At 47.4% G+C, this 27425-nt stretch overlaps 2 protein-coding genes across 2 annotated transcripts in view; one reads left to right on the top strand and one right to left on the bottom strand.

Moving 5' to 3' along the window:
• The first annotated feature begins 472 nt into the window (after positions 1 to 472).
• LOC149331300 (endothelin-converting enzyme 1-like) lies at positions 473 to 7775 on the top strand. Its single transcript, XM_089557331.1, has 4 exons — positions 473 to 859; positions 2160 to 2468; positions 5022 to 5144; positions 5715 to 7775. The coding sequence occupies exons 1-4, from the start codon at positions 473 to 475 to the stop codon at positions 7773 to 7775; spliced, it is 2880 nt and encodes a 959-aa protein (XP_089413457.1).
• A 4419-nt stretch (positions 7776 to 12194) lies between these two features.
• Positions 12195 to 27425, bottom strand: part of LOC149331297 (inactive tyrosine-protein kinase 7-like) — a 168551-nt gene continuing 153320 nt past the window's right edge. Inside the window, exons 8-13 of the mRNA XM_089556440.1 lie at positions 26839 to 27120; positions 25425 to 25697; positions 24001 to 24192; positions 22885 to 23121; positions 21809 to 22041; positions 12195 to 18758 (exon numbers count right to left, since the gene is read on the bottom strand). Coding sequence (XP_089412566.1) covers positions 18180 to 18758; positions 21809 to 22041; positions 22885 to 23121; positions 24001 to 24192; positions 25425 to 25697; positions 26839 to 27120 — 1796 coding nt within the window. The 3' untranslated portion in view covers positions 12195 to 18179. The remainder of the gene's footprint in view (positions 18759 to 21808; positions 22042 to 22884; positions 23122 to 24000; positions 24193 to 25424; positions 25698 to 26838; positions 27121 to 27425) is intronic.

The following is a 27425-nucleotide window of genomic DNA, read 5'->3' as shown; positions in this document are numbered from 1 at the left end:
TTTGAATGCGCCTTCAAAGGAACCTGAATGCGCCTCTTTATCAGCCACAGGACAAACGTGCTGACGACAGTACAGAACGAAGACATACGTTGTAGATAACTGACAGTTTGTCGCAGTCCCTCGACTTGCGCTTCCGGAAGCGTTACCTCGCTTATCAGAGCAGCGAAACGCCCTGCTCCCCATGGCATCTCTGCTCTCACAAGAATCCTTAGTGCCGGCAAGGAGTAGCGCACTCAGAGCCCCTCTCTTCCAAAATGGCGGCTGTTTTAATGCGTCATGGTGACTCCAGGGTGGAGCTACAAGAACTCAAACGAACATTTCTTTTGAGCTCCAGCTATTTAATGCCACGCGGCTGCTGCACTTGGCTGTGATGCTCAGGGCGTCAAAATCTCTCCGCTGCATGTGATATCATTGACATGCGATGGTTTAGGACACGCTCATTTATACCTCGGCCTTGCGCACCCAGGTGATCATGTCGAAGCAGGGCAGCCAGATAAGCAACGCCAAAAAAAGGCGCCAGAAGGTCGGTCGCCGCGCGAGCAGTGTGGACCCCATTGCGTCCCTCACGCCGGACCGATCCTCATCTTCCACGGCGACTGGCACCACTGGATCCCATCCCGCACTCTCCACAGCAGCCTCCAGCGTTCGGCCCTCCAACGGCGGGCAGGAAACCAACGCTGGGACACCCAGAAACAAGCTGTTGGCCTCTGAAGCTGGAGCTGTATCGGCAGAGCCGGCAGCAGCTGGAGAGCATGACCAGCAGCAGGACGTCGATGCTTCAACGCGACCGGAGTCCACAGTGGGGCAGGCGGCGTTGAACAATGCATCGGATGCATTAGCCCTGCCCACCACCGCTCAGGTAATAACACTGACTTGCCTTAGAGTTCACAGACATGACCTTCCTGCTTGGCGGGCTGATTTTATAAATTTGCTTCGTGAAAACTCAAGGTCCATTCGCGCCCAAATATCTCGGTGAAGGCCCGGTAACATGGTCTGATTTGCTTCACTTGTAGTTTAGCGTCGGAGCTTCGATGGAATATTCGGGATCGAAGAGAAACGGTCGTCAACTGAGATTCGCTATTGCGAAGAGCTAAGCTGAGTAGTACATGCATGTACTACTGCCCATGCAGAAGCTCTGCCCAGTGCCCCTAACAATGGACAAAGTTTTAGGTCCCTTAGCCTACTTTAGGCAACAGAGACTTGCAGTGAACTTTCTATTTACATATTTAAAAGACATTGGACATCTCGATAAGGTCTAAATTCACTTGTACGTTACCTTCATGCATTCTTCATGCAGTGAACTTCGTCAGCTCATTTTTCGGACTATGCACTCTATCATTCCATAGGTCACATAGGGTAAGGATGCAACTCGCTGTTGCATCCTTAGTACCCATTTCATGGCTGCATTTTATCTTCGTTTTTTTTTTACCTTTTTCACACTGCTCTCCTTCTATCTTTATCTCCCAAATTCCCCTCCCTACGCAGAGTAGCATGCCAGCGATTTTTAAACGCCGGGTAAATTCTCTGTATTTCATTAAAGAGTCTCTCTTTCTCTCTCTCTCTCTCTCTCTCTCTCTCTCTCTCTCTCTCTCTGTCTCTCTCTCTCTCTCTCTGAGTAGTACATCCAGCAGGCAGAGTCACCTGTTGGATATCCAGGTATCTGACGGAACGAGCGGCCGGCTGTGAATGAACTAGCACACCTGTGTCGATATCGGCAGTACGCGGGTTTGGGGTTAGCTGCGCAGTCAATTGTCGGCCCGGGAAGTGGCAGTTCCTGTGCACACGAAAATGAATGAAACAAGCGATTAGGAATAGAAATATAATAAGCATACAAATCATTGTATCGCCAAATGCCCGTCTACACCGTCGTCAGCTTTGTTACCGAGCTTTATTTAGAAATAGAAAGAGAATAAACACACAATCATAATTTAAATAGATCAAAACTGCAATAGAATCGAAATTGGACTGTAACCAGAACTGAGAGGCTTGCGAGCGAAAGAAAACGCTATTCCATGTCCTCGGCATGAATGATCGCCCCTAAATTTAGTTTAGCATGTCAGCATCCATACAGATTAAGCATGAGGTCAGCCGAAGGTATCATGTATTCAGCTTTCATAGTTATAAGTGAGGGGTGTTCTAATGCACGAACATACACTTAGGTGTCGGCGACGAAGGTGAGAAGCAGGCGCAGCCAAAGCCAGCCAGTGGTCAAGCGGCATCAACGAGGAGCGGCCAAGGCGTGCTCCGCTAAAAAAGGTGCGGCTAGCGAAGCTCCTACGTCGCCTGTCACCACGGGCCCCGATACCAACGCGGAGGAGAAAGACAACCCCGAAGCGGTCGCTGACAATGTCCAGGACAGATCCTCGATAGCGACAGTGGAGGAGCCGCCACAGGAGCGAATGTCCAGCAGTCTAGCGTCGCCGGAGGCGACACCTGCCGAAGCAGCCGCGGATCGACCGGCGCCGAAGGTAATGACATCCCTGGCCAGGGATAATGTAACCAGGGTCCTTTGATTAGTTTACAGTTTTAGCTGTATTTGGAAAGAAGTCTCTCTGTCTCACGGCGCGTCACCCACGTGTATCTGGAACCTGCGCTGCCCAGGCGGCACTGCAAGTTATCTATTCGGCGACTAAAACTTGCTGCCCTCTGCCTCTTGGGTCGCTACAAATACGAGAGCACATTCTGAATAATTGTAGGCTCGCGTTTGGCTGACAGCATTCACTGCCTAGCTTGTCTCGACGTAGCCCAGACAGCTGATGGGCGGCACGTGTGGCGTCGACAGAGCGCGGTAGCTCATGCCAATAAGCGCATAAAGATGGGATGAAAAAGTACTGATTTGGTTTGGTTTATGGGGTTTAACGTCCCAAAGCGACTGAGGCTATGAGAGACGCCGTAGTGAAGGGCTCCGGAAATTTCGACCACCTGGGGTTCTTTAACGTGCACTGACATCGCACAGTACACGGGCCTCTAGAATTTCTCCTCCAAAGAAATTCCAGCCGCCGCGGCCGGGATCGAACCCGCGTCTTTCGGGTCAGCAGCCGAGCACCATAACCGCTGAGCCACCGCGGCGGCCCGAAAAAGTACTACAAGTGCGCCAAAAAATGCTTGCTCCTCTCACTAAGCGGTGTGTTATGGCGCTGCGATCGACATATCAAACTTAAGCGCAGGTTTCCCATAGTCTCGATAAACTGCAGCTGCAAACCGCGTCCACGGATTCGCATATGAACGATGTGCCACCGCAGCGCCCGTACGAGTTCAGTCGAAACGCCCCTAACCCTCCTGCTCCCCGTCACAGCTCGTTATTCCACCATCTATTTCTGCGGCAGTATTCGCTATAATATACGACTGCCAGTACCCGGGTTTGTATTGGTGGACGACAAATCCCCGCCGGGTCTTTTCTGGATGTAGGCCGCGTTCATGCTGTATAGCGCCCGCAAAGTAAGAACGACTATGTGCGTGACTATTTCCCCAAACGCTGAAGGTACTTTGTGAGTGGTATCCTTTCCATTTGCTTAATATTATGAGTTTATACTCTAATCGATGGTAAGGAGAAGTTATGGTTGCAGATAATGCTTGAACCGGCGCAATCTTGAGTGATCGCCTAGCTGTTTTTCTATCAAAATACAGTCACACGGCGATTTTCAAGTTGCTTGTACTTTCATTTCATGATGCCAGATTTTTACAGCCGTAGTTAGGCTTCCGCGAACACAGTCCTGCGTCCGCACACGGTAGCAGAATTTTGTGACCAGACTGAAGCGCTTACTTGAATAAGTATCCAAAACTATCCCTAGCTTACAAACATATAGGACCGCTTTCCTTTACGTTCACTGCACCGTGGTAACCGCTAGGTCACGTGTATTCCTGGTGTGCGGCACTAATACTCACTGGCTGAAGGAAGCCGTGGGAGAGCTCAGATTTTCCAAGTACGCTATGAAAAACACTCATGCCATGCTGCTGTTGCCATCTGTTGTCTGTTCTAATGAGTTTGCTTCGACGTAGGTTCACTGTTGGGTCACACCACGCGAAAGAAAATCTAAGGGTGGCCCACCGGTAGGCCATGACGCACAGGGATTAAGGCCCAGAAAATCGCTGCCGCAATGAACATGTTAAACTTTTACACTGTGTACATCAACGCGTAGGTGAGAGGATAGGTTGCTCACGTCATGTAAGCGAGCCTGGAAGAATGGCCAATGGAAAACATTCTCGAGAAAGAAGCGACCGCTAGATTGGGTATAATGCAAAGCTTATGGTGCCACATGATGTCAAGGTAATTCTCAGGTCGCTTTTCCCCGTTGTCCAAAAAATCTAATAACGCCGTTGGCGGCGTCAGCGTTGTGAGCGAGAAATCACGATCATTACTCAGGCACTTGGTACCCAGAGAGAAACCCAGTAGGCAGGCGGGGCACCTAGGACACCTGAAATTGCGTCATCACAACCCACCCACCGGATAGCAAACTACTCACCGTAGCAGGTACCAGCTAAATTAATTATTGGTCGGCCGGGAACAGCAACCTGGGCCGCACAAGGCCCACCGCTGGGAGCACCTGCCGCCGCAAGACAGTGGCGCATCGTTTAACTGGGGTACTACAAACGGTTGATTTCAATTTTGGTATCAATGTGGTCGCGAAAATTTGCACCACACTCAGGCCAGCCAGGAAAATATATGTATACACGACCGAAATGTATATAATTTTCTGAAATGGTGGTGCTCTGTTAGCTGTGTGCATCCCACGGCCGATTGATGACGTCACCTTATTTTTCTTGCCATCGCTTGGATTTTCTATACCGTATGCGTGTACACACACTACCACGCGCCATCGTCTTTTCTCGTAATAGGACTAATAATGCTTTCGCATTTGTGCATTTCGAGGCTCTGCCATTGTCGTCGTAAAGTCGCGCTGATGAAGGCGTTCTGTGACCAGTATTGTCTGCGGAATAGATTACAATTCTAGGCGCATTATTTTGAGTTCGCTCAGTAATACGTGCTCTCTCCGTTAAATACGGCTGCCCCTTGCTTACAGACCGCTGCAGTCAACGACGACCAGGGCCACAAGACCAACAACTCGCCTCGCACTGCGAAGCGCAAAGCTCCGGCTGCGGAGCTCTACACATGGTACACAGTCGAGCAGCTGGCTGGTATGCTGGTAAGTGTTCTTTTCCTTTTTGTAGCGAAAGCTGCAGTAGGGTAGCTAACGCACATTTCACCGTAAGCCTCCGAATGACCTTGAAACGACCTTGAGATCAGCAGTGATTGCACATCTGCCTTGCCATCTGTGGTCCACTTTGGTGCTGCACCACTTGACCTTTGACCTTTCAAGTTGTCGGTGGAGGGCGGTAAGAAGCCACGTGGTAAGCTCGCCGCGTCACGTGATTCAATTTACAGTTTGTGACGTCATGGTATGGGAACATAAACCGGAGCTGTGCGCTCTGCTTCCGCTGCACTTCTCTGAAAACAAGCGCCTTTAGGAGTGCGACGAGAGCTCGCGTGAGCTTCGCATATCAAGCGTTTTCAGTTGCACGAGCAGTCACGTCTACAAACTTTGAAGTCTTTTGGAATTTCTCAATAAACCTAGACGTAGTAGGCTCTTTTGGTACTCTATTCATTCTGTTGATATATCGGGCAGATCGCAAAAGTCTCTAAGGGGCAAATGGGAATCATGCAACTACAGATGTACTTGTGCCACACCGAAACATTGCCTCATTTCTCTTCGCAGGTGAGAGGACCACAATCTGCAGGCCTAGGAGGGACGTTTTCCAGCACCAATAGGACAACCATGATCACTTGTTTTGGTGGCGCGGTCTTCGCTCTCGTCACCGTCGTAATCGTCCTAACCGCGTTAAAGGGTTACGCGAACGCCCGCAAATTCTGTCTCACCGAAGACTGCGTTCGACACACGAATCTACTCACCAAATACCTCGACTCGAACCTCGATCCTTGCGAGAACTTTAGCGCCTACGTCTGTTCCGCGTGGCAAACATCATCCGACTACAGCGAGCAGGTCACATCGGTCATGGACAGCCTTCGGTTCTCCTGGTACAAACACTTCAGGGAAACCCTGCTGCAAGGAACTCTAAGGATTCCTGCCGGAAAAAAACCGCTCGCCATGTACGACATGTGCAGCACTGGTTACAAGTCGGGGGCTTCCCAGCTAGCCCCGTTTCTTGAGTTCCTCAAGAAGCTCGACCTGACCTGGCCGGAGCCCCCAGCGGAGCTCTTTGAGCCACTTCCCTTGATTGTCTACTTCGCTTACAAGTGGCAGTCGCCGTTCTGGATATCCGTGACTGTCCTGAAGCCTACATCATCCGGACAGCAGCGCATCCATGTCAGTCCTGGACTATACGTTCCCATGATGCTGAAGCAGCATGAGAACGCGAAACTCAGCTACGTGAAGTATTGGGAGCTGTTCCTCACCCAGCTCTATCCGGACCCAGCCAGTCGACCTCCCATCAACGTTACTGACGTAGAAAATGTGCGGGACGTGGAGGGAGCCATCCTCGAAGCTATTTACTCGGTCATGAGCTCGGAAAAAATGCAGCCTGCGCTTTTGCGGTTCAGCGAGCTAAGCAACCATGTACCGATCGCCTCGGCGAGCGACTGGGTGGAGGGTTTTCAGCTCGGGCTCTCTCTTGAGCCAAAGCTTACCCTTCAGGACTACCTTGTCATAACCGACTTGTCCCTCATCAGAACATTTACCGAGCTGTTGTCAAAGTACGACAAGAGGCAGCTGAATAGGCATCTGATTTGGCTTCTGGTGCAGTACCAGTCCCCCTACGCTGGCTACGAGTTCCTCAAGATCCTCTACGGCAGTGACAGGAAAGCAGCAATGTATCTACCAGCTTACTGCGCGCACCGGGTAGAGGTCTCGTATAAGGTTCTCGTTCTCGCCCTCGGGGTTTACTCCCTGTTCACGCTTCAAGACATAAGAACCATCGACATCGGTTTCGATATCCTTGTCGCAGAAGCCGTGAAAAAGATCGACAGTTCAAAGTGGATGGACAAAGAAAGCAAAGTCCGGGCTTCCAGAAAGTTGACCGCGGTGAAGATGGCGCTTTGGCCGCCGGCGGCTGTCCTGGACAAGGAAGAACTTGAAAGGATCTACGCCAACTTCCCGGGAAACGCAGGGTCTTTCTTCGAGTACTGGGCCTTAGCGAGTACGGCCGCAGCCAAATCTAAGTCGACCAGCGACTACCTGGAAGCCTTCAGACTGCGACGGAACAACCTGCCCGACTACACTGGATACGACTACGTCCTAAACAGTGTGGAACTGGCAATCGCAGTCGCTACGCCTCCCGCGTACTACAGGAATGGGACAAAAGCCATGCTGTACGGAGGGCTTCTGTTCTTAATGGCGATGCAGCTTGTACGTGCGATAGACGCCGAAGGTCTGAAGTGGATGTCAAATGGAACTGTGGTGGATTCCATCTTGACGGACTCGACTAATGCCAAGTTCCTGGAAAAGGCCAGCTGTAAATATGGGGCGGAGAACACTACCATCTTTCCAGAGATACCTGCCCTAGAAATCACGTACTCTGCCCTCAGGAAATCGTACCTCCATGAAGAAAGCAACCCTTTGCCGCTGCGCAAAGACCTACCACCCGAAAAAGTGTTCTTCATGACGGTGTGCTACCTCACGTGTGCCAAACCGTTTTTCCAGTACCCATTTGCGGCGGAGTGCAACAAACTAGTACAGCATTCTAGATATTTCGCTGATGCCTTCCAATGCCCCAAAGGATCCAAGATGAATCCAGAGAAGAAATGTTCCTTTTTTACATGAGTCTCCTTCCCACTGGGCTATAGGAAGACAGGAAATTATGCCGTCGCTATAACAACGGATCTACTATTTCCGCAAATGTTGATGCCGTTTTGCTATCTTGCCAATGTGTGCATTAACTGTGCTTCGACGCGGAAAGACCTTTATATGCTATAAAATCATTTAGGATAAACTTTTTGCGAAGCAACGGTGAGAATCTGTTTAGCATTGGGTTCTGATTAGAAACTGCGTTGCTTCAATCGACTGTATAGTTAGGTTGGTTGCTTTTTTTGCTTCAGTTTTACAGCGCTAAATTTTATTAGTTTTTTCGAAAGCGCGCTTATCATGTTTACGAGTGGATATCAAAGCATCATTTTTTATGTGAGATTTGAAACATGGCGTCTATGGAGTAATGCAATAAGTGCGTCGGCATGCTCGACTTTTTTTTTCTACTCTATTTTCGAGACTGTGTTAGGCAATTCTGCAACGCGTATCGTGCCAAACATTGTCCGACTTTTTTCGGTACCGGATACTTTTGCTGGCGTGTTTCATGTACCGGCCTAGTTTCAAACTGCAGACAAACTGGACATTAAACCGCGAACTGTAATAGCCTGCAGTATTCACGAAAAATTCGTTTACTTTTGCTTTCCTTGTGCATTTTTTCTTCCTGGATTAGTACGAATCTGTTTTTTAGCCATTTTCCTGCGCTTTATAGAAACGCGCGTCAACTTCACACGAAATCCAAGTGCCGCGGTTGTGTAATGAAAACATTCACATTTCATTATTTGAAACGCGCGACTGTCTACAGCCGTCGAAGTGAATCGTTTGCCCTAAGCTTCAACCTTTCTGTGGATCTCATATCGCCAGAATGGCAAGTGCAATGCGGTTCTGCATCACGGAAAGATTTCTTCAAGCTGTTGTCGCTCTGTTTCTGACCGAAGAGGCGGAAGAAGTTGCAGTAGCGCTGGCTCGCGTGAGCACGGAAGCAACATTCATAATCAGCGATAGCAAAAATGTCATCCTAAATTTTCGTAAGGGCATGATTTCGCCCTCTGCGGCGAGAATTTGATCACAACGGAGCATTGCGAGAGCAATCAGGTTAATCTGGGCACCGGCACACGCCTTCATCTCTGGCAACGAGGCGGCACATGAGCTAGCCCGAGGTATTAGGGAGTTTTAGAATAGGAGGGCCCCCAAGAAGTTTTAAGCGTCAAAGTACGCATGAGCAGAGCGCAAGGCTCGCCCTGCGTCTTTGGTTAACGTTATCGGCGAACGCTATTTTGGCGAAATAGCGTGCGCCCCAACGCTGCTCTACGTTCAGGCAACATGGCGGCGCCCGTCGAAGCGGGGCCTCTCGCTTCACCATCGATTCGTTGTCTCCGCTACTCTGTGTATTAAGCTCACGGCAAACTAAAGGTGAACGAAGCTTTCTCTTTGTCTGAAGATGCCCGCCCCACAAAGTTTTGGCGATGAAATGCGCCATATTTTCAGATTGCCTGCGTGTTTACAAAGCTGCTAGGCTTAGCGAGTACGCATTGTTTGGTCGCCATAGAGATGACTTGCTGGGACGTTCGAATGCGGGGAATGGGGTTTCCCGCCTCAGTAAAAACACGCACTTGTAATTTTTACTCTTAAATCGTGTGTCTCCGATAACGGCCATTCCTGTGAAGCCAACCCTTAGGAACACGTGAAAAAGCATTATATGTCAACTCGATGCACCTTGTAATTTTTACTCTTAAATCGTGTGTCTCCGATAACGGCAATTCCTGTGAAGCCAACCCTTAGGAACACGTGAAAAAGCATTATATGTCAACTCGATGCACCGTGGACTACTTGCGAAATAATCCTCTGCTCAGTGGAAATAGAGTGTCGTTATAATGCGGTAATCTGTCGATAAAGGCAACCATAATTTTCCTCAGTGCATCCTTAAAGGGCGCTCTTTATTTAAATGGCAGCCGCCGGAGCCCAATTTTAATGCCAGAAATCTTTCCCCGCAAACGCTGCCTTCTCTTTCCAGCTTGGCGCCGAGATCGAAGGCGTAGCACGTACATGAGTGTAATCTGCATGCGTCTCGCACTCTGCTCAAGTAGCTCAAGGTCAACAGATCACAGAACCACCAGTACGTCTTGGTTACATCACAAACGATGGCAATGTTTCGCATTATCAATCTGTTGCATTATCGCTAAAAAGCTCTGAGTAATTGCCGATAGAAGAAAACTTTAATAAAGTCGTTCCATGGCGCACATCTTAGGATTAAGGCTTTTCTTGCATGTTCGAATGTGGCACTAAAGCCGCCGAAGATATATAGCGCATCCAATGTCCGCGTTTGGTGGACATTAACATACTTTGCACATCTATTGTTCACGCTTGGTGGACATGCACGAGATCATATATTAGGCATCTAGTGTCCATGCTTCGTGAACGTGCTCTAGATTAAAAAAAATAATCGTATTATTGACGTCCTATAGACGTCTAGCGCGTCCAAACGTGCCGGTGGTCCTTATGACGCACATCTAATGGACGCCCCTTTTAGGACATGATGTTTGGATTTTTCCGGTATGTCGAATGGATATTTGTGGTTCACTGGGCTATTCGCAGACTTGTCTTATCGCAGTGTTATTAGCAGCTGAGAAAATGAGCGGGTCCGTGGACACCTCAACTGAGCGGTGGTTGTTTTCTAAACCGGCCGCGATGGCTGAGCGGTTAAGGCTCTCATCTACCGAGCCAGAGTATCTGGGTTCCACCCAACCGGGTTTCGATGGAGGGGGAACGCACAAGGGGCCTGTGTGGTGTGGGATGTCAGTGCATTAAAGATTACCAGGTGGTCGAAACTATTAGGGAGACCTCCACCACAGCACCTCTTTCCCTCTTTCTTCTTTCCCTCCCACCTTCCTCCTTTCCCTTAGGTGCACAGATATATGGTTTCCTTTCCTAAAAAAAAACTTTTTTTTGTTTTTCCACCTACAGCCCAGTCAAAAAAAACCATTGGAACCAATTGGATTTCCAACTGGTTCCAATTGGACTAGTTGAGTTTCCAACTGGTTCCTATTGGATGGTCCAATTGGACCATTTGGGTTTCCAATTGGTGGGCCCAATTGGTCTTACCCATTACATCCAATTGGACCGCCCAACTGCACCCAATTTTTCCAATGAACGCTTGCATTTTTGACAAACAAGGTAGAACCAATATGGTTTCTATAATAAGAGCTATCAGCAGCTTAACCTACCAAATTGTACTCATCATCTGCACCACCACTGCAGCTGAAATTAAATTAAATAACTGCGCTCAGTGGGTGAGCGCCACTGGCCCCAGCATGAGAGCCTCACAAATAGGGTATTAAGTTGGAGCAGAAGTATGTTCTCTGGATGTACATATTGAGATAATATATGCTACTAGTGCCTGAAAGTTGCTTGCGTGTGATGTATTTGTGCCTGTTGACTTTGATTTCCATAAAAACATGTTAATCTCAATTCCGTAGAACAATGTTGATTGGCACTAGGCACGACATCTCCCAGCAGTCCTCATAAATGAGTTTTCCTTTTGCATATTATAATGTGTTCAATTGTAGAAATATTTGTCTAAGATTCTAGAGCATATTATTCACAAACATTTAGCTACCTCTCTCAATGAACATAACATATTTTGTGAATATTTTCTGGGTGAAATAACTGCCTGGCCTAATGGGTCCAATTGGCTAGTCCAGTTGGGTCCAATTGGTCGGGAGTCCAAAAACACCACTGGAACCAATTGGTTCCAATTGGGAAATCCAATTGGAACCAATGGAAATGTCCTCTTGATTCCATTTAGAATGTCCAATTGGTTCTAATGTTTTTTTTTTACTGGGAGAGTGAGGCAGTTATATACATTTCCTTTTCACCAAATGAACAGGTTTCCACTAGGAACAAAAAGAATGGACTCCTGAATTTGTTCAAAGGAGTTGTGGATGCCCAGGGCCTCCAGCTTGTCATTGGCGGTGTACAGTGGTTCTTGATTGATGAAGGGATGATGGCGTTGATTCTGCTTTGAGCAGCGGTAAGTAGGGGAGGCCGTATGCAACTCTGCTGATGATCAGTGCTTGTAAGAGTCACATAGTGTCCTCTTCCCGCGTTCCCTTCAGAGGCCAGCATTTGCCTGCAGTGACAATGTTATGCTGGTGTGCACAGTTTGGAAAATGCACCATCTGCAGACAGGCGCATCCAAAGTGGGTCTTGCACACGGAGCACACACGAAGCAGGTGGCGGCCGCTACAGCCATCGCTGTCACTTCTATGCCCTATAGACGAGGGCGAAGAATTTGCATCACAGAGAATTCCGCATGGGGGGGATTCTATTTGCTGTTCAAAAATACCAGATTGTCACTTTAAAAAAAGAGCGCCATCCCACCTGTAATATTACAGGTGGGATATCACTGTATCAGGAGAAGATGGACCGAGATTGAGACCATTCACCTCTTTTCTAGCAATATTTATTCTCTCAAAAAGTCTCGAAGCTTGTTCACCTATGTACAAAACGCATAGCAGTCACAATCTAAGGGTATGTGAATAGCATACACACAAAAAGTGGTCAGTCACAAATAGGCAGAGGACACTTCATGTAAACATTTCAGACGAGCACAAAAGATACAGAGATGAGGTGTCTATAATGTAATATCTTTATACATGTTAGGAATAAAGCACTTCAGCTACAACATACCACTCCACACGCATACACACATACAAAAAAAAAAACTACTAAAGGCAGCACAGTGGGCATGCTCAATGCCTTGAAACCACCGGTGTTTCAAAACACAGCTGCAAAGGTACTAGGATACCGCTGTAGAGCTCTGATGCCAATATGCTCAATAACGTAACTGACATTTGGTGCAGACACATGACAGCATTATGTCAAATGACATTAGCCTATTTCTTCCACTTGACTTTAACCTTACTACAATGTGTGGTTTGTGACCACAGAAACATTTCTTTGTCAGCTGTCATAAATACCAGCATTCGGGGAATCTTTGCGACGATGTATATACAAATGCAAGACTCACACCTTTTGAAGAAAAGATGATTTAAAGGTTAACATGAGATGAAAAATTTGAATATGATTTTCATTCAGACTTCAAAAGTATTCAAATGCCTGGTTCCACACCAAATGAAACTTGCGAAAACATTTGCCAATTCTGAATAGAATAATAGCTGACCTCAAATGCAAATACAGACCCAGTATTCCTTACAAATAACTTTTTTGCTATTTGTACCACGCAGCTGGTGTTATGAAACCAGGTGTTTGCCTAAATACAAAGCACACCCTTGTTAATAGGAAGCATAGCTCTCTGCATATAATGTGTTGCCTATTTCTACGTGCTTTCTTCAGGTAGCTATGGCTCTGATCAACAACGCGTTTATCGTCCGAAGCCCCGCACATCGAAACAGCCTTAAATACTGGCGTGTAAAGATACCCGCAACACATGACATCGTGCCGGTGCGGTTTTGGGAAGAAACATACTTAACAAAAGTAGCGATACAAAGAGATAGAGAAAATACCATGCACATGCAAGCTGCCCAGCGCTTCACTGTTCAGTGCAACACATAACGCAGATATCGATGTTGTAGACAACTTTGTGTATTGTGCAGTTGTCAGCAAAAGTTTACAGGACATGGGCGAAAAAATTTAATGCACCCACTTGCATAGTACTGCTACCAGTACAGGCGAGAATTTCAGAAGACTTGCTTATGTGACTACAAAAAAATCATTTTTTCGCACACTCGCGTCCCAAAAACTTTTGCTGTCGACTGTGCATTTTGTTAACAGGCTCCGTGGTATAGAGTACAACTTTAAGTACAACACAGTGAAAGGAAAAGTTGACGGATAATTCGAATGATCTAGTGCCATCTGACTTTAATTCTCAACAAAAAGCTTACTTGATAGGTTAGGTAAACAGAAAACGAGTCCTGATCCGTCATCACAGCTCTACTGAGTACAGCATGCAAGTGCCTTTACAATGCACACACACACACAGAGTAGCAAAGAATTTTTGACCTCTACTACCCATTGTAAAGAATGAACCACTCAAATGGAGTTGCTAATGGGCCCAGAACCACGTGAATTGGCTGGCATGGTTAAATTCACGCCAAATAAAACCCAATCCTGAAAAGAAAATGCACCCTTATATACAAACACATGCTTTCATGCTTTAGTTTCTGTTGGCTACCCAAAAGCTCACCGTTCATTGATGTTCTCAGTTATTCGGACCAGTGCTTAACATCACTGCACTGTTCACCACATGCAGTAATGCACATTTCGATGTTTTTAAACCTGTTAATAGGCCCTGCTAGGAATTAAATGCAGCTTAGATAAAAAAGTCACACTGCTAGAGCCAGAGAAACTGTCTGTGCCTGCAGAATACAGTAGCAAATAGCAGCAAGGAATTCACTATCAGCATGGCTACTGATGGCCACAGCACTAGGATGGTCACAGGATGGTCACTAGGATGATGGCCACAGCACTACCTTGGTGCCCAAATCAGCCTTACCAGGCATTGCACCTGACTACTGATTGCCTAACTATACTGCGTAGCTTAAAAAAAGCCTTCTATCGGAGCAAAGCCCCTCTGAAAAGCCCCTTCTTTTAATCTCTTTATTTTTGATGCAGCACAAGCCTTTTTGGCTCCTTAAATGTTGTCCCCTCGTGGCATTTCTTCAATCACTCTGCAACTTTGGATAGAGACTGGATCCCACAGGGGATTTCGCCTAGCACCAATTTACTCCCATAAAATGAAATTGATGACCAGTGCAAGTACTAAAGGCAAGCACTTCGTGGAATGAATGGATAGCTGGCATTATTTTATACTAACGCCAAACAAAAGCAGTTGTTCTAAAGAATCACGATTCTGGTGAACTAATAAAGAACTTTCGAAAATCACCACATTTCCATTGTTTTAATTATGCATCGCTGAACAAACGCTATTGGGAACTGCTGTGCCAAGCAAGTTCACAAAAAATTGGTGCACGATGTACAGCTCGTAAAATTATCAGTGGCAAAAGCTACAAAGAAAGCACAGCATGTAATATTGAAATCGCAAACTTTTCAATCCATATGATCTTTTTCCTAAGCATAAAAGCGACCTTATATAATCTCTTGTTGAAAATCCAAGTTGCCATGTAGTAGATTTTGGTTGTTAATGCATTTTTACTGTTGGCAACCAGGGTTAGACACTGAAGCTAAGCTATGGCAGTGTCGGAAAGCTTGACAGTAACCTTCATCCAACACAGACCATACTGCACATGAAAAAAGCTAAGACTTTTCAGAATGTTAAGAGCCTCTACGTTTTCCACACTTCCTGCATTCTTCATAATCGAACTTATGATGTATACATCAAATATCATGTGTGTAAAAGTGTATATATTTTTTTGCATAAAAAAGCTGTCCAACATTTATAAAAAAGCACCACGTCATCCATATCAAGGGTGGTGATCAGAGATGACTAGCCCAGGAACGTTGGACTTGGCATGACGACTTGACCAAAAGGCTGGGGGGGGGGGCAGACGAGTGCCATATATTCATATTTACAGTAAAAAAACTGCACTCGAAGGGTCAAAAGTAGATGTAAAAAACATGTATAGACGAAAAGGCATATAAAACATCACGCGAGATGTCAGCATGACAAAAACTTCGTTGGTCAAAGAACCCTTAAAGTTGATGCTCGCATTGAGCGATGGCTTGTAGTTTACATTGCTCTTTAGCCCTGCAGTCGTATGCGAGATTTATTCATAAATATAAAGCATGGGATGAGATATATGGCATTGTATACCTTGGTAAGAAACAAGTAAAAACACGTCTGTGCTTTTGTAGACAGCAAAAGCTGCAATTCAATTGCACACCTTCAAAATAACACTTCAAACAAACCTGCTTTTTTCATATTGATTTTGCAGAATGCTCTTAGCTACTTGCGAACTTGATCGTAGTTTCTTTCATTGGCTAAAAACATTGTATATACTGGCTTTATGCTTCACCTTGTTTTTTATTTAGCTTGTGAACTGCACGAACGAGCCTAGTAAAAGTTTTTTTTGTTTCTTAGGCAACTTTGGACGGCTGAATCCCTAATCAACCAACATGATTAAGCAAACTAGCCTTAGCACAACTAAGGTAGGGCAATAGTGGCAGTTTGCTGTTCCAATCACTTAACGCTGTTGTATTCAGACACGTGCTTGACTGCAATTACTGCATTAAAACATAAGCAAGAGTGTTCACTCCTGTGGAGGGAGAAGCCAGAGTTAAGCAACAAGACGGCCTGATACAGAAAAAACTAGGCAGAAGAATATTTGCGGCGGTTGCAAAGAAAAATAGAAACAGCATTACTCCGGCAGCCATGAAGTTTGTGGCATGTTGTTCTTCTTTCATGAGCAGTCTGATGTAATTGGAACTGTACAGCAAAGCCTGGCAATGAAGAGGACGCATACTGCTTAGTCGACAGGAACCACTTCTGCTTTTAACTTCTGTTTCTGGAGTCCCGCCAATCCTCAAGCTATCCTGTGACTTCCCAGAAAAAGATACGAATGCATGCTGCTTCCCCTGTATGTTTCAGTTGGCTAGGTGTCATGTGTTAGGCTTAGGGGTTTGAATGCATCAGGAGACCTGACACCAAAGGTGCTGCCAGTCAGCAACACTCCCAGGTGTTAGGTGTCGGCGTTAGTAGTCAGGTTTTAAGACACATGAGGGGACGTGGTGTCAAAGACACTGCCAGTCAGATGCTATAAGGAGGTAGCTTTAGGTGTTAGGCTTAGGAGTTAGGCTTAGGTGTTAGGCTTAGGTGTCACGTGATAGGCTCAGATGTAGGGACAAATAAGGGACCTAGCGCCAATGGTTGTGCCTGCCAGCAGTGTTCTGTTCACACACCTCAAAGGTGGCAGGGAACTGAACCAAGCCTCTCTCATATATGCTGTCCTGCTCCATGACCTTGCAAATGGCTGAGGTGCTTTGCTGCTTGTTGGACTGCCAGCCACTACCAGTGACACCACACTGAACAGATATGCTACAACTAGAAACGAGCAGGACTTCACTCTCATAACTGCGCATTAAATGGCCGGCCACCAGTCAAGAAGAGTCCTCTCCCTGTCCTGTGTGAAGTGGAGCCAAAGTTCTCTCTCATTCTTTGCCAAGAAAATGAGCGAGCACACAGAAGGTGCAGTTGGGCAGGAGTTAGCATTTCATTTCTGTCCACTTCTGATGTAGCATTAGGCAATATACAAAGCTGCTCTCAGTTTGACTCTGCCAAGCAGAACATTGCAGTTAAGAAGCAGCTTCTATTCTTTGTGAAGGTCACACTTCACGGCCAGCAAACCTGATGCTGTGTTCGTGATCTTGTAATGATTAAGCAAGTGGAAATAAAAGAAACAAGGGCCTGACTTTCGCACTTGTCAGAGATCTGCACAAGATAAAGTTAGCCCTCAAAGATGCAGCAGGCAAGCACAAGTCATATACAAAAACAAAACTGTGGAATCTAGGTAGCAGTGTATTCATGGTCTCAACAGTCAGTTTTGCATCATCATATTGCCAATCTCAGAGAAACAGGATATCGCTCAATGAGTGCTCAGAAAAAGGAATATGAAATAGTATATCAACGTGAAAGAAGCAGTAGTCTTTAAACGGCAGAGGCCAGCTAGTACACCAAACACAAGCAAGTTTGAGTAGGTACCTTTATCTGCTCACTTTTGATGTGTTGAGCTATATTCTGGCATATTTGAAAAATGTGAGCTAACTAGCCCAGAAATTAAAGAAAAAACACTGCTATGCAGAAATAGGTCAGCTTTGCAGTGTTGTCCAGAGAGATCTCTGCAGTCTGCATGCACCAAAATGTTCTTTGGCAGTTTTACGAGCCAAAAAGTTGGTTCAGACCTCTTAGTGGGTCTACTGTGTAAAATGAATACCCTGGACGCAAATAAGAGAAAAATGGCAGCATAGTATGCATTCATGTGCCCCTCCATATAACCTTCATGAAAATAATAAAGGCTTTTTGGCTGGTGTCATCAGTGTTAAATGAAACGTGAACCGTGAACCCAAATGGGAACACACATGCACACAGAAGGAAAAGTATTAGCTGGCAGAGAGGAAATATGGGCAGTGTTATTTGACATTACCAAAGAGCGAGCATTGCGTTTTTGAAGTTAAAATCAACTGTGCCCGCACTGTCTCCCTCAAATAGGACCTTCTTTCTCCCTGTTCACATTTCATTCGACGCTGATAACACATGCGCTCAACAAGCCCAGCCAAACGCATGAATTAAATAAACACGAGGCTCTAACAAGAACCTCAATAAATGAGTGCTTGCAATGACTGGTACTGGCGCTCCAACCTTTTGAACCTGTGACGCCCTACCGCAGATACCCCACCTTCAAATGGCCTCGAATGTGACAAACCTGACAGAAAAAAAGACGCGAACGGGCTTCAGACGTTGCTATCCACGAAGATCTCGCCGATCCGGACTGCCACCTCGGAGAAGGTGGGCCTGTCTCTGGGTGACCGCTGCCAGCAGCGGTTCAGCAACTCTGCGAACGGCGCGGGGACGCTCGCCGGTGACGTCCACCGCAGTTCATAGGTCTTGAGAAGCCTGAGCACTGTTGCGTCATCCTTGTCCCCCTGCGGCAGCAGGCCCTGGGTGAAGACCTCCCAAGCAAGCACGCCGAAGGAGTAAACATCGCTCTTGGTGGACCACTCGTCTTCGAAGAGTGCTTCGCCTGGTGTCCAACGGATGGGCACGGAGCGGTTCTGATGCTGCGCGTACTCTGCCGCATACGAGTCGCGGCACAGTGCGGGGCAGCTGACCTTGATGTCAAGCCGTGAGGTGATGAGGCAGTTGCGTGCTGCCAGATCCCGGTGAGTGAAGCGGTGGTTAGCCAGGTGCTCCATGGCGAGCGCCACCTGGTGGCAGACGCCGATGGCCTGAGCCTGGTTCAACGGTGGCGGCTTGGGACCCTTGCGCTGACTGTCCTTCTGGGTGGCCAGCAGAAACTGCTTGAGGTCGCCCTGTGTGCACAAACGAGGGGAAGCCATTGCATTCTGAGGACTGACGGGCTATATTTTTTAATTTATTTATCGTCATAACAGGTACATCTCCAATACACAAAGCTGAGCGGATCCATAGCCGACGGCTAGTACCGGATCCATACACAAGAATACGAAAAGGTGAGACGGAAGATGGCACACACAAACTCAACACCACACACTAAACATGAAAAACAAATAATTACACGCCTCCTCCAACTATATCATAAAGGTAAACTAACCATTTGTTCACAGCAACGTTGCATAACTAACACTGTTATGCAGGCAAACATACAAGATTACAAGGTAAATAAATATGTACTTGACATACCACCACCAAAATGGACTGTATGATCCACATTGCACGCATGTTAACCACTACGGTGAAAAAACATAGCCTATGAATAAATGCCCTTTACTTGTTGTTTGCAAATAACAGCATGGTTAAGAATCCAGTGCCAAAAAATGTTTCTTTTAGTGTTACTGTGTTAGAACTACAGAAAGCAGGAAGAATGCCTAAGGGAAGATCATTTCAAGCTTTCACACCTGTGTACCTCAGGCTAGAGTGACCATGGAAACAATGAACCTTTGTTTCAAGATGAAAGGGCGTGCGCACGATATAGATCCCTGTTCTTTGACCAGGCCAGTTTTGAAAGTCCACTTTAGAACACCACCATTTCCCCTGGCCACTTCAAATAGGTTATCAGACAGTGGAGCCACCTATGAGCTGGGATCCAGCTAGACCTCACTGCACCCTGCAGCTTTTGCACTGGTAATTACATTAGCCAACTTCCCCTCTCGAGTTATTGTAGGTTACATCTTACAGTTCGCTTGCCCCATTCTTCAAAGCAGTGCGTCAACGTAGGAAGCGTAAAAGGCAAAATTCAACCCCCACCCCCGTACAGGTTACTGCACCCAAAAACTCTAACATCCTCAGCAAAAGGCGGTAGATGGTATGTGGGTTTTATTGCCCCAAAGCGGCATATGTGCTGACAGCGACACTGTAATGGAGGGCTCCAGATTAATTTAGGCCCCCTGGGGTTGCTTACCATGAGCTGGCTTGCACAGCACAGCACACAAGAGTTTCATGGTGAGACATTAATGGGAGCCGACCATGGGTCACCGTGCAACTGAAACCTGCTGTAGATGGCTTGGCTTGCCTTAGTGCCCAAGCAGATTGGTGCCGAGCCAAGCCAAGGGTAAGAGAAGAAAGAGTAGAAACACGAAGAAGAAGAGTGAAAGAAGAAAAAAGCAGGAAAAAATGGCGCACGGAAGCTCTTCCTGAATGTTTTAACTAAGCCATAGCTTGGTTTAGCAAGTTTGTTTTTTATTTCGCCTGCACTGAAATGCAGCCGTCATGGCCAGAATTTGAACCCAAGCGACCTTGAGATCAGCAGTTGAATCCCAAAGGCACTCAGCCACTGCATAAATTGACACCAAAAGGCATTTGCTACACCTCACCTGTGGCGCTAATCCGAATGTACTGGCAATACACAGCAGATATTCCGCACATCTCCACCTAGCTGCAAAGCACTCCGGCTGGCATGAGCATTTCTCACACCCCAGCTGTAGCTGGAATTTGAATTTCTACAGCAGTGAACACTTTAACAGGTAATCTTTATTCGTGAGGAAACACATCAAAGCATGTGTGTTCGCATGACTACATCTGAGACTTGGGAAAGGGACAGGCGTGAAGAGCCCGGTACACTGAAGAAAATTTGTAATGAGAAAGGGAAAGGCACAGAAACTGCCTTGCTCTCAGTGCACACTGCAACCACGCCATTAGGGAATGGATGAAGGACAGAATTAAAGAAAATGGCTGAGGCTTAGCTACGGTTAAGCCTAGTCAGATGCGAAGCATATTGATGGCTAGGCTTGGTCGTCACTCAAATCAGCCCTGCTTCTAGGCGGCATCCCAACACCTGGCCGCCTCGTAAGTGCCCGGAGAGCGAGGCAAGCTCAGCTTTATACCGCTGCTGTAGCGTCACGTGGTCAGCTGCAGCGCCTCTGATGTGGAGCCTCCACCGCCGCGGCCGACCGCGCGAGCCGGCAGCCCATCTCTCCTCTGCTGTGACGTCATGCTGTCACGTGGTGTCACGTGGTCATAGTAGCTCCACCGCCGCGCTCGACGGGCTGTAATGTAGCTCTAGTAATATGCTTCGCATAAAAGAAAAAAGTGGTGATGCAGTGGAGGTTCCAGATCAATTTTGAGTACTTAAGGTCCTTTAACATGCACTGACAGCACACAGCTTATGGGTTCCCTTCGCCTCCATCGAAATGTGGCTGAGGCATGTAATTTGGGGTGCTTAAGCGTACTTCAAGGATCCCTGCAACGGTTTGCACATGGGGCAAGAAAAATCAAACCCTGAAGACTGACAGATAATGAACCACTCGCCATCCCTCCACAAAAATTTTCGCTATATCTTATGTACCACCAGAGATAACGGCGATTAAAAACATGAACCTTCGCATTTTCCTTCGCAAGTCGTACACCGCATAAAGCCAGAAAAAAAAATATTTGCAGGCCGGGACCTCGCTTCACCCACAGATACGCCATCCGGCTGGCTCAGTCTACTTTTTTTTGGCGCTCGCTGCCCCCCCCCCCCGCATGGTGATAAAGGGGAGAGTGAAAGGGAGCCATTCGCCGCTGTCTCCAGCCAGCCGTGCACCCCTCCTTCTTCGTCTACGAATGTCATTGCAGTTCCTGGAGAACCATTAAGGGCCCTCATAACTGACGTCTTGCTAGCATATGATGTCACAAGGTTGGATTTCATGTGAGACCGCACCGGCCATTGCCGCGAAATGCGGGAATAGGAATTTTTTAACAATTATTTATAAATGATCGGCTTGCTTGTGAGGACTTGTACAAGGCGAGTGAGCTCAATAGCCTTTACTCTACATAATGCCTGCATTTTATAGCCACCTTCAAAGCTGTTACGGGGACTCTTTACAGTCAGGGGTCCCGTGCGCAAACCGAAGCCCACCGGCACCACGTGAATACATAGTACACCTAGCATATGGCGACCACTCACCCAGTCAGTGTACTCCATGATGGCCAGGAAGGGCTCAACGTCGCGGCAGACACCGAGCAGGCGGGCGATACCCTCGTGGCTCAGCTTGTGGAACATGTCCATCTCGCGCTTGAAGTCGGCGTGCGCCCACTCGTCCCGGGAGTGGAGCGCTTTGACCATGACCACCGTCTCGGCCTCACCCTCGCAGATGGACCGTGCCTTGGCCAGGAACACATCACCAAACTCGCCTCGCCCTGGAATGCCAGGCACAAGCCATGCATTCAACAGACTGTCCGGCAGTTACAAATAGCAAAAGATATTGGGTGCACTAATTTGATATAAACAAGCATTTTTTTTGGTTTTTGGGATGGATAAATCTAAGGAGACCTGTTGTTCTGTCAACAAGTTACACAGATCTGTGAATTATCTATGAACATGGATAAAAGGAGCAGGGAAGGGGCATATTTATGGCCAACTCTTGGTGAAGACAGTTGGATAAAGTGACGAGATTGTTTGCACAATGCATTTCAGCACTTGTTGGCTCTGAAGGCCTCCCATGCACTCTTCTGCATCGTGAAAGCATCACGCCTTTGCGACAGGCTACGACTTCGCTGTGTGATGTCATTACTTGATTTCTAACTTCTTTTTTTACACAGCTCTCTTTTTTTTCATCCTCTTTGTATACATATATTCCTTTCTCCCAGTGCATGTTAGTAAATTCATGTTTTCCCCTGATGAGCCTCCCCGCTGTTCCCCTTCTGCCTTCCCTCCCCTTGAAGTTTCTACCTAAAATACAAACAAAAAATGATGGCAGGAACGGCTCTCTCTTCTATGTGCGATTTCATTACATTGTAACATTACCTCAGAAAACTTGCATGCAGCACGCTAATAATCCCAATAAGCACTGGAACGCCTTCGGACGTATCGTGGATGTTCATTACATCCGCAGGATGTCCCTGGGAGTTTTAATCATGTTCACTGAAACGCCAATGGATGTTCACAGGACATACCTAGGACGTTCAGGGAAGTTTTAGTGCCCACTGGGTTTCATTCGGCTGCATATGTTAACAAAGAATGGGGAATGACTGAACACTGACCGAGCAGCATCATTGTGTGCAGATCCTGGCGCGGGTACTGCAACCGGTCGTAGGAGCTACGACTACGCCGAGACTGCTGCGAATGCGACCCCGAGCTGTGCGACAGGGCATCAGCGGCGGCGGCCGTGTTGTTCTCGCTGTGTGCCACGATGGAGTCCCGCGCTGGTGGCAACCCGGCGATGATCGGCTTGTCGTGCATTTCGGTCGGCGCGATGGTGTCGTCGTCAGGCTTTGCCACTAGAAAGCACAAAAATGAGCGCACTATGAGGTCCATGAATTTCAATATTTAAGGCACTTACTCCGTGCTGCATCTGGGCTACTCAGAGGCAGCAATGACGTACCCGAAGCATAAGCTACTGCTGATGATTGCATTCAGCGAGCTCAACAATCATTCTTGCCCTCAAAGCTCCCAAGGTGGCTACCACAACAGAACAACGTCCGTTTGACAAGGCCATCAGTTTACGTCTTTGGTAAAGTATGATGTTAGGCTATTAGTCAGTTATTGTTGGTTAAAAAGGGCTTGATGCAAGACAAAAAAATAAAAAAAGTTGCAGTCTCTACCATGGCCGAGGGTAGATGAAAACATTAGATTCTTTGCAGTACTGGTATAGCACTGTCTAAAACGGGTTATAGATGGTCTTAGTCACATTCTTGAAATAGGTCCTGCAAGCCATCTACAACAAGCTTCAGTTGCACGATGACCCACGGGGGGCTCCCATTAACATCTCACTATGAAACGCCCATATGCTGTGCTGCTCAATTCAAAGACCCAGACGGCGCACCGTGTTCCGGATACCATTTGGATGTAAAGTTAGCTTGAAGTTCTCTTTTCATTTCAGTGTTGCAGTGGACTCGGCTAAGCACCATTAAGAGAGACATTTACCTTGCTGTGAACCCTCATATGATGGCCTCCGTAGTTGAATTATGGCCTCCCTCCTTCCCATAACCTTTTCGTCATTGCGCCACCTTAATTTAACAAACTTTATGCCTTATTACCGTTCATGCAGCATGTGAGTACCATAACATGGTCGACATTCCAGTTCGTTACATTCCTTCACTGGTGCTACAGAGTTTTGCCCTGCACGTCACCTGAATCCATCACGTTCGCGGTCTCACCTTCAGAGGTGACCTGTAGGAGAAGCATGGCTTTCCTGCGTGCCCGGCGGAAGCGGCACCAGATCATGAGTCCCATAACGAGCATCATGTAGATGGCTGCCGCGCCAAGGGTGATGGTGACGGTCTTCGCCATGGTGTTCTCGCCGGGGTCTCCCACGCCCGGCAGGCTGCCCGATGAGTATCCCTCGGAATCTGTGCAGCGAGGAAGGCAGCGTTTGCTCACGCAGAAGCTACATGCTCTGCTTCTATGTGAAATTTAGATGTATTCTCGTCCAAAAGCCAAGTTTCTTTTTTTTTTACTAAATAAATAGTAGATTAGTTGAAGTTAGGAGCATAGATGAGGTTGAGAGCTCTCCTGCACAGGCACTGAAAATGCATTCATCAATACACTACTGGTAGGGGCAGCTTCATGCGCACAGAGCTGAGATAATACTGGTCTCTGTGCCAAAATCGCATCTCGCATCTGCTACAACTTTAAGGTGCCACCTAGAGTAAAACCTCTATAATTCGAACTCGGATAATTCGAAATCCTGGATAATTTGAAGAATTTCTGCAGTCCCATAATTTCCAATGTAAATTTGACCGATGTCTTGAAGCAGCGGCGTTCACCAGCCCGGTTAATTCGAAGATCTGCGGTGCTATGCGAACAAGTCCAATCCAGGTTTCGCAGGAGACAGATGAAGTGATGGCCCCTCAGAGTTGCGCGGCGGCACTGCAGAGCGATGCTGATAATACCGATTATAAATACCGATGATCTACATGCGAAGCACTGCAGCCCCAGAGCAGGCTAGCCCCGTCTGCGCACTGAGACCCCACTGATGTCATCAGGTTAGTGGACGCGCGGTGAGGTGTGTCGCCCTAATTGGTTGCAAGCTACTGCGAGCACCAATTTTTAAACATTATTTCTAAATTATCGAGTTGACGCAGAGGTTTCAAATGTGACTCGAATATCCACAAAGACCACCTGTACAAATCTGTTACACTAGAATATGCCCATAAAAATCATTTCAGGGTCCCTTTAAAGGTGTCTTTTGAACTTTAACAGAACGAAATCAAGGCCTTTACGTTTCGCGTACTATCCTGCAGATGAACTGTCGAATTTCCGCTCGGTGAACAAGTGGGTCGTATCCTGTGAAGAGTTTCTCACCGCGCCGCTACTGCTCCAATATGTGCTGCATTGTTCCAGTCACCTTATACCCCTGTCACATGGGCAACCTCAATGCCCATTGAGTTAATGACCATCGAAATTTTCGAGGGCCATCCAGATGCACCGCTGCCGCAAGGAAAACTTCAGTGATCACTGAGTGATCCCTGAATCACAATTACGCAATTCTAGTCAGGTGTTGGGGCGGAGTTTCGCAACTGCGATGACCAAAGAGCTCTTAATAAGTACACCGTGACTGAAACCAAGAGTGAATGCTCACCCAGGACAACAAGGCTGGCTTCGACGCGGCGCAGGCCTCCGCTGTTGCCAGCCGTGCAGCCGTACTTGCCGTCATCGTCCCGGTGCACCTCGGAGATGTAGAGCGAGCCATTGTCCAACACCCGGTAGCGCTGCGGGTCGAAGTTGTTGAGCACGTTGTTGCGGTCCCACTGGATGGTGGGCGCCGGGTCGCCCGTTGCCTTGCAGTGCAGCATGGCACTGTACCCTTCCACGGCACGCGTCGTCGATGGCTGGACCGTGAACCGAGGCATCACTGCAGTGGCGGGGAATCAAGGAGCATCTGTCAGTCTCCGAGTGCATTGAAATAGAAAATTTAAAGCACCTGAAGAGTAGCCATGCCCCTCAAAGCACGTCTGTGCTGTGGACAGTGCTCTATGTGTGCTTGCGGAACAACACACAGTCGAGAAAGCTGTTATGGCATAATCAGCTGATAAGCTTGTGTCCATAATGAGAAGCCACAAGGCCATGCCCCCAAACAAAAAATATTTTGCGCAAGAAAGAGTGCAAAAAAGTATCACTGTTTTTACACCTGTACCTGATTATAGTCAACACCAATTATACTGGCCGAGTCTCTGACGGTACCCTCCCTCCTAAAGGAGTGAACAAGGAGTGAAGCGAGAGTAGGAAAATAGCGGAAAAGCACCCGTATTGATAAAATTGGCAACAATCAATATTCTCGATAATAGGAATTGACAGCACAGCTGATTGGGAGTATTCCTCGTCGACAGGTACAGTATGTTCCATTTGGTGACCGATTTCAAGCATGACGCATACAGGCGGAACTGGCTCAAGTTAGCACCAGCGAACGCTACCTGTGTGCCATCTGTTGAATTGGAGCCACTTCTCCTGGCACTTCATCTTTCCTTCGTTTGACGATGCCTAAGACAATTAGGCCATCTCTGGAATCTCTAGCATTGCATGCATACACAGGAATTATTCGTTCTTAGTTATCTTTCAGTCACGAGGGTGTGCTGAAGTAGTTAAAACCGAAACTAACTGGAGTTTCCTACCCCTAACCTCAGTTTGAAGGAGCAAAAAGAGTGTTTACTGTATTACAAAAGGATGTTTCTGTATTTACACCCAAACCTGCCACTGCCCCCCTTTCCCCTCATTGAATAAGATATAGACTGTCCCTGATCCCGCCACACACAGACGATGTCCAGGTGCAAGGAAGCATTAATGAGTGCCTGGGTTCTAGGGTACACAACGGTTGTTTTCTGTACTTCCACTCCAATCTTCATATAAAAACGCCCATGCAACAATCGATTGGACTTTTTACCCACAGAATGCACCCTTCCTACTGAGGGAGTAAAAAGAGAGCAGAATGAAAGGAACAGCCAGACAGCACCCCCCCCCTGAAGAAGATATAGCCTTTGCCACATCTCGCCACTCACTGATGACGTCCAGGCGCACGGTGGCGTTGATGAGTCCCTGGGTGCTGGTGGCGACGCACGTGTACCGGCCGGCGTCCTGAGCGCGCACCCCCTGGAAGCGCAGCGTGCCGTTCTCGTCGCGGATGTGTGGCGGCCACTCGAGCGATGGCTGCTGGCGGCTCTCGTCCTCCTTGATCCAGCGCACGATGGGCACAGGGCTGCCCCGAGCACGGCAGTACACCTTGGCGTTGGAGCCCAGTTCCAAGTTACGGCTCACCGGTGCCGGAACAAACTTGAGACGCTCTGTAGTAACCGTGACGACGATGACGAGGCAGAAAAGGAAGAGGAGAGGCGAGGTTAATGGAAGGATGAAAACAACAAAGAGGAAGGAGGTTAGGCTTAGCGTGTTTAGGACAACAGTGCGTTCTACAGTTGTATGATGTGGAGTATGAGCATAAAGAGGAAACGACTGCAAGTAACCTTCACCTTGGTGAATCATACGCCAACAACAAAAGGTCATGCAGCTTTGTCGGATTAGCTGAGTTGAAGATGAATTCTGCTTAGGTGGTGACAAGTTTAACTACGAGTTCCAGTGACCCCCCAAATTC

Source organism: Amblyomma mixtum, chromosome 8 (assembly GCF_055824585.1).
Source record: "Amblyomma mixtum isolate Tamu chromosome 8, ASM5582458v1, whole genome shotgun sequence".
Taxonomy (NCBI): Eukaryota; Metazoa; Arthropoda; class Arachnida; order Ixodida; family Ixodidae; genus Amblyomma; species Amblyomma mixtum.
This window is presented reverse-complemented; position numbering and strand designations above follow the sequence as displayed.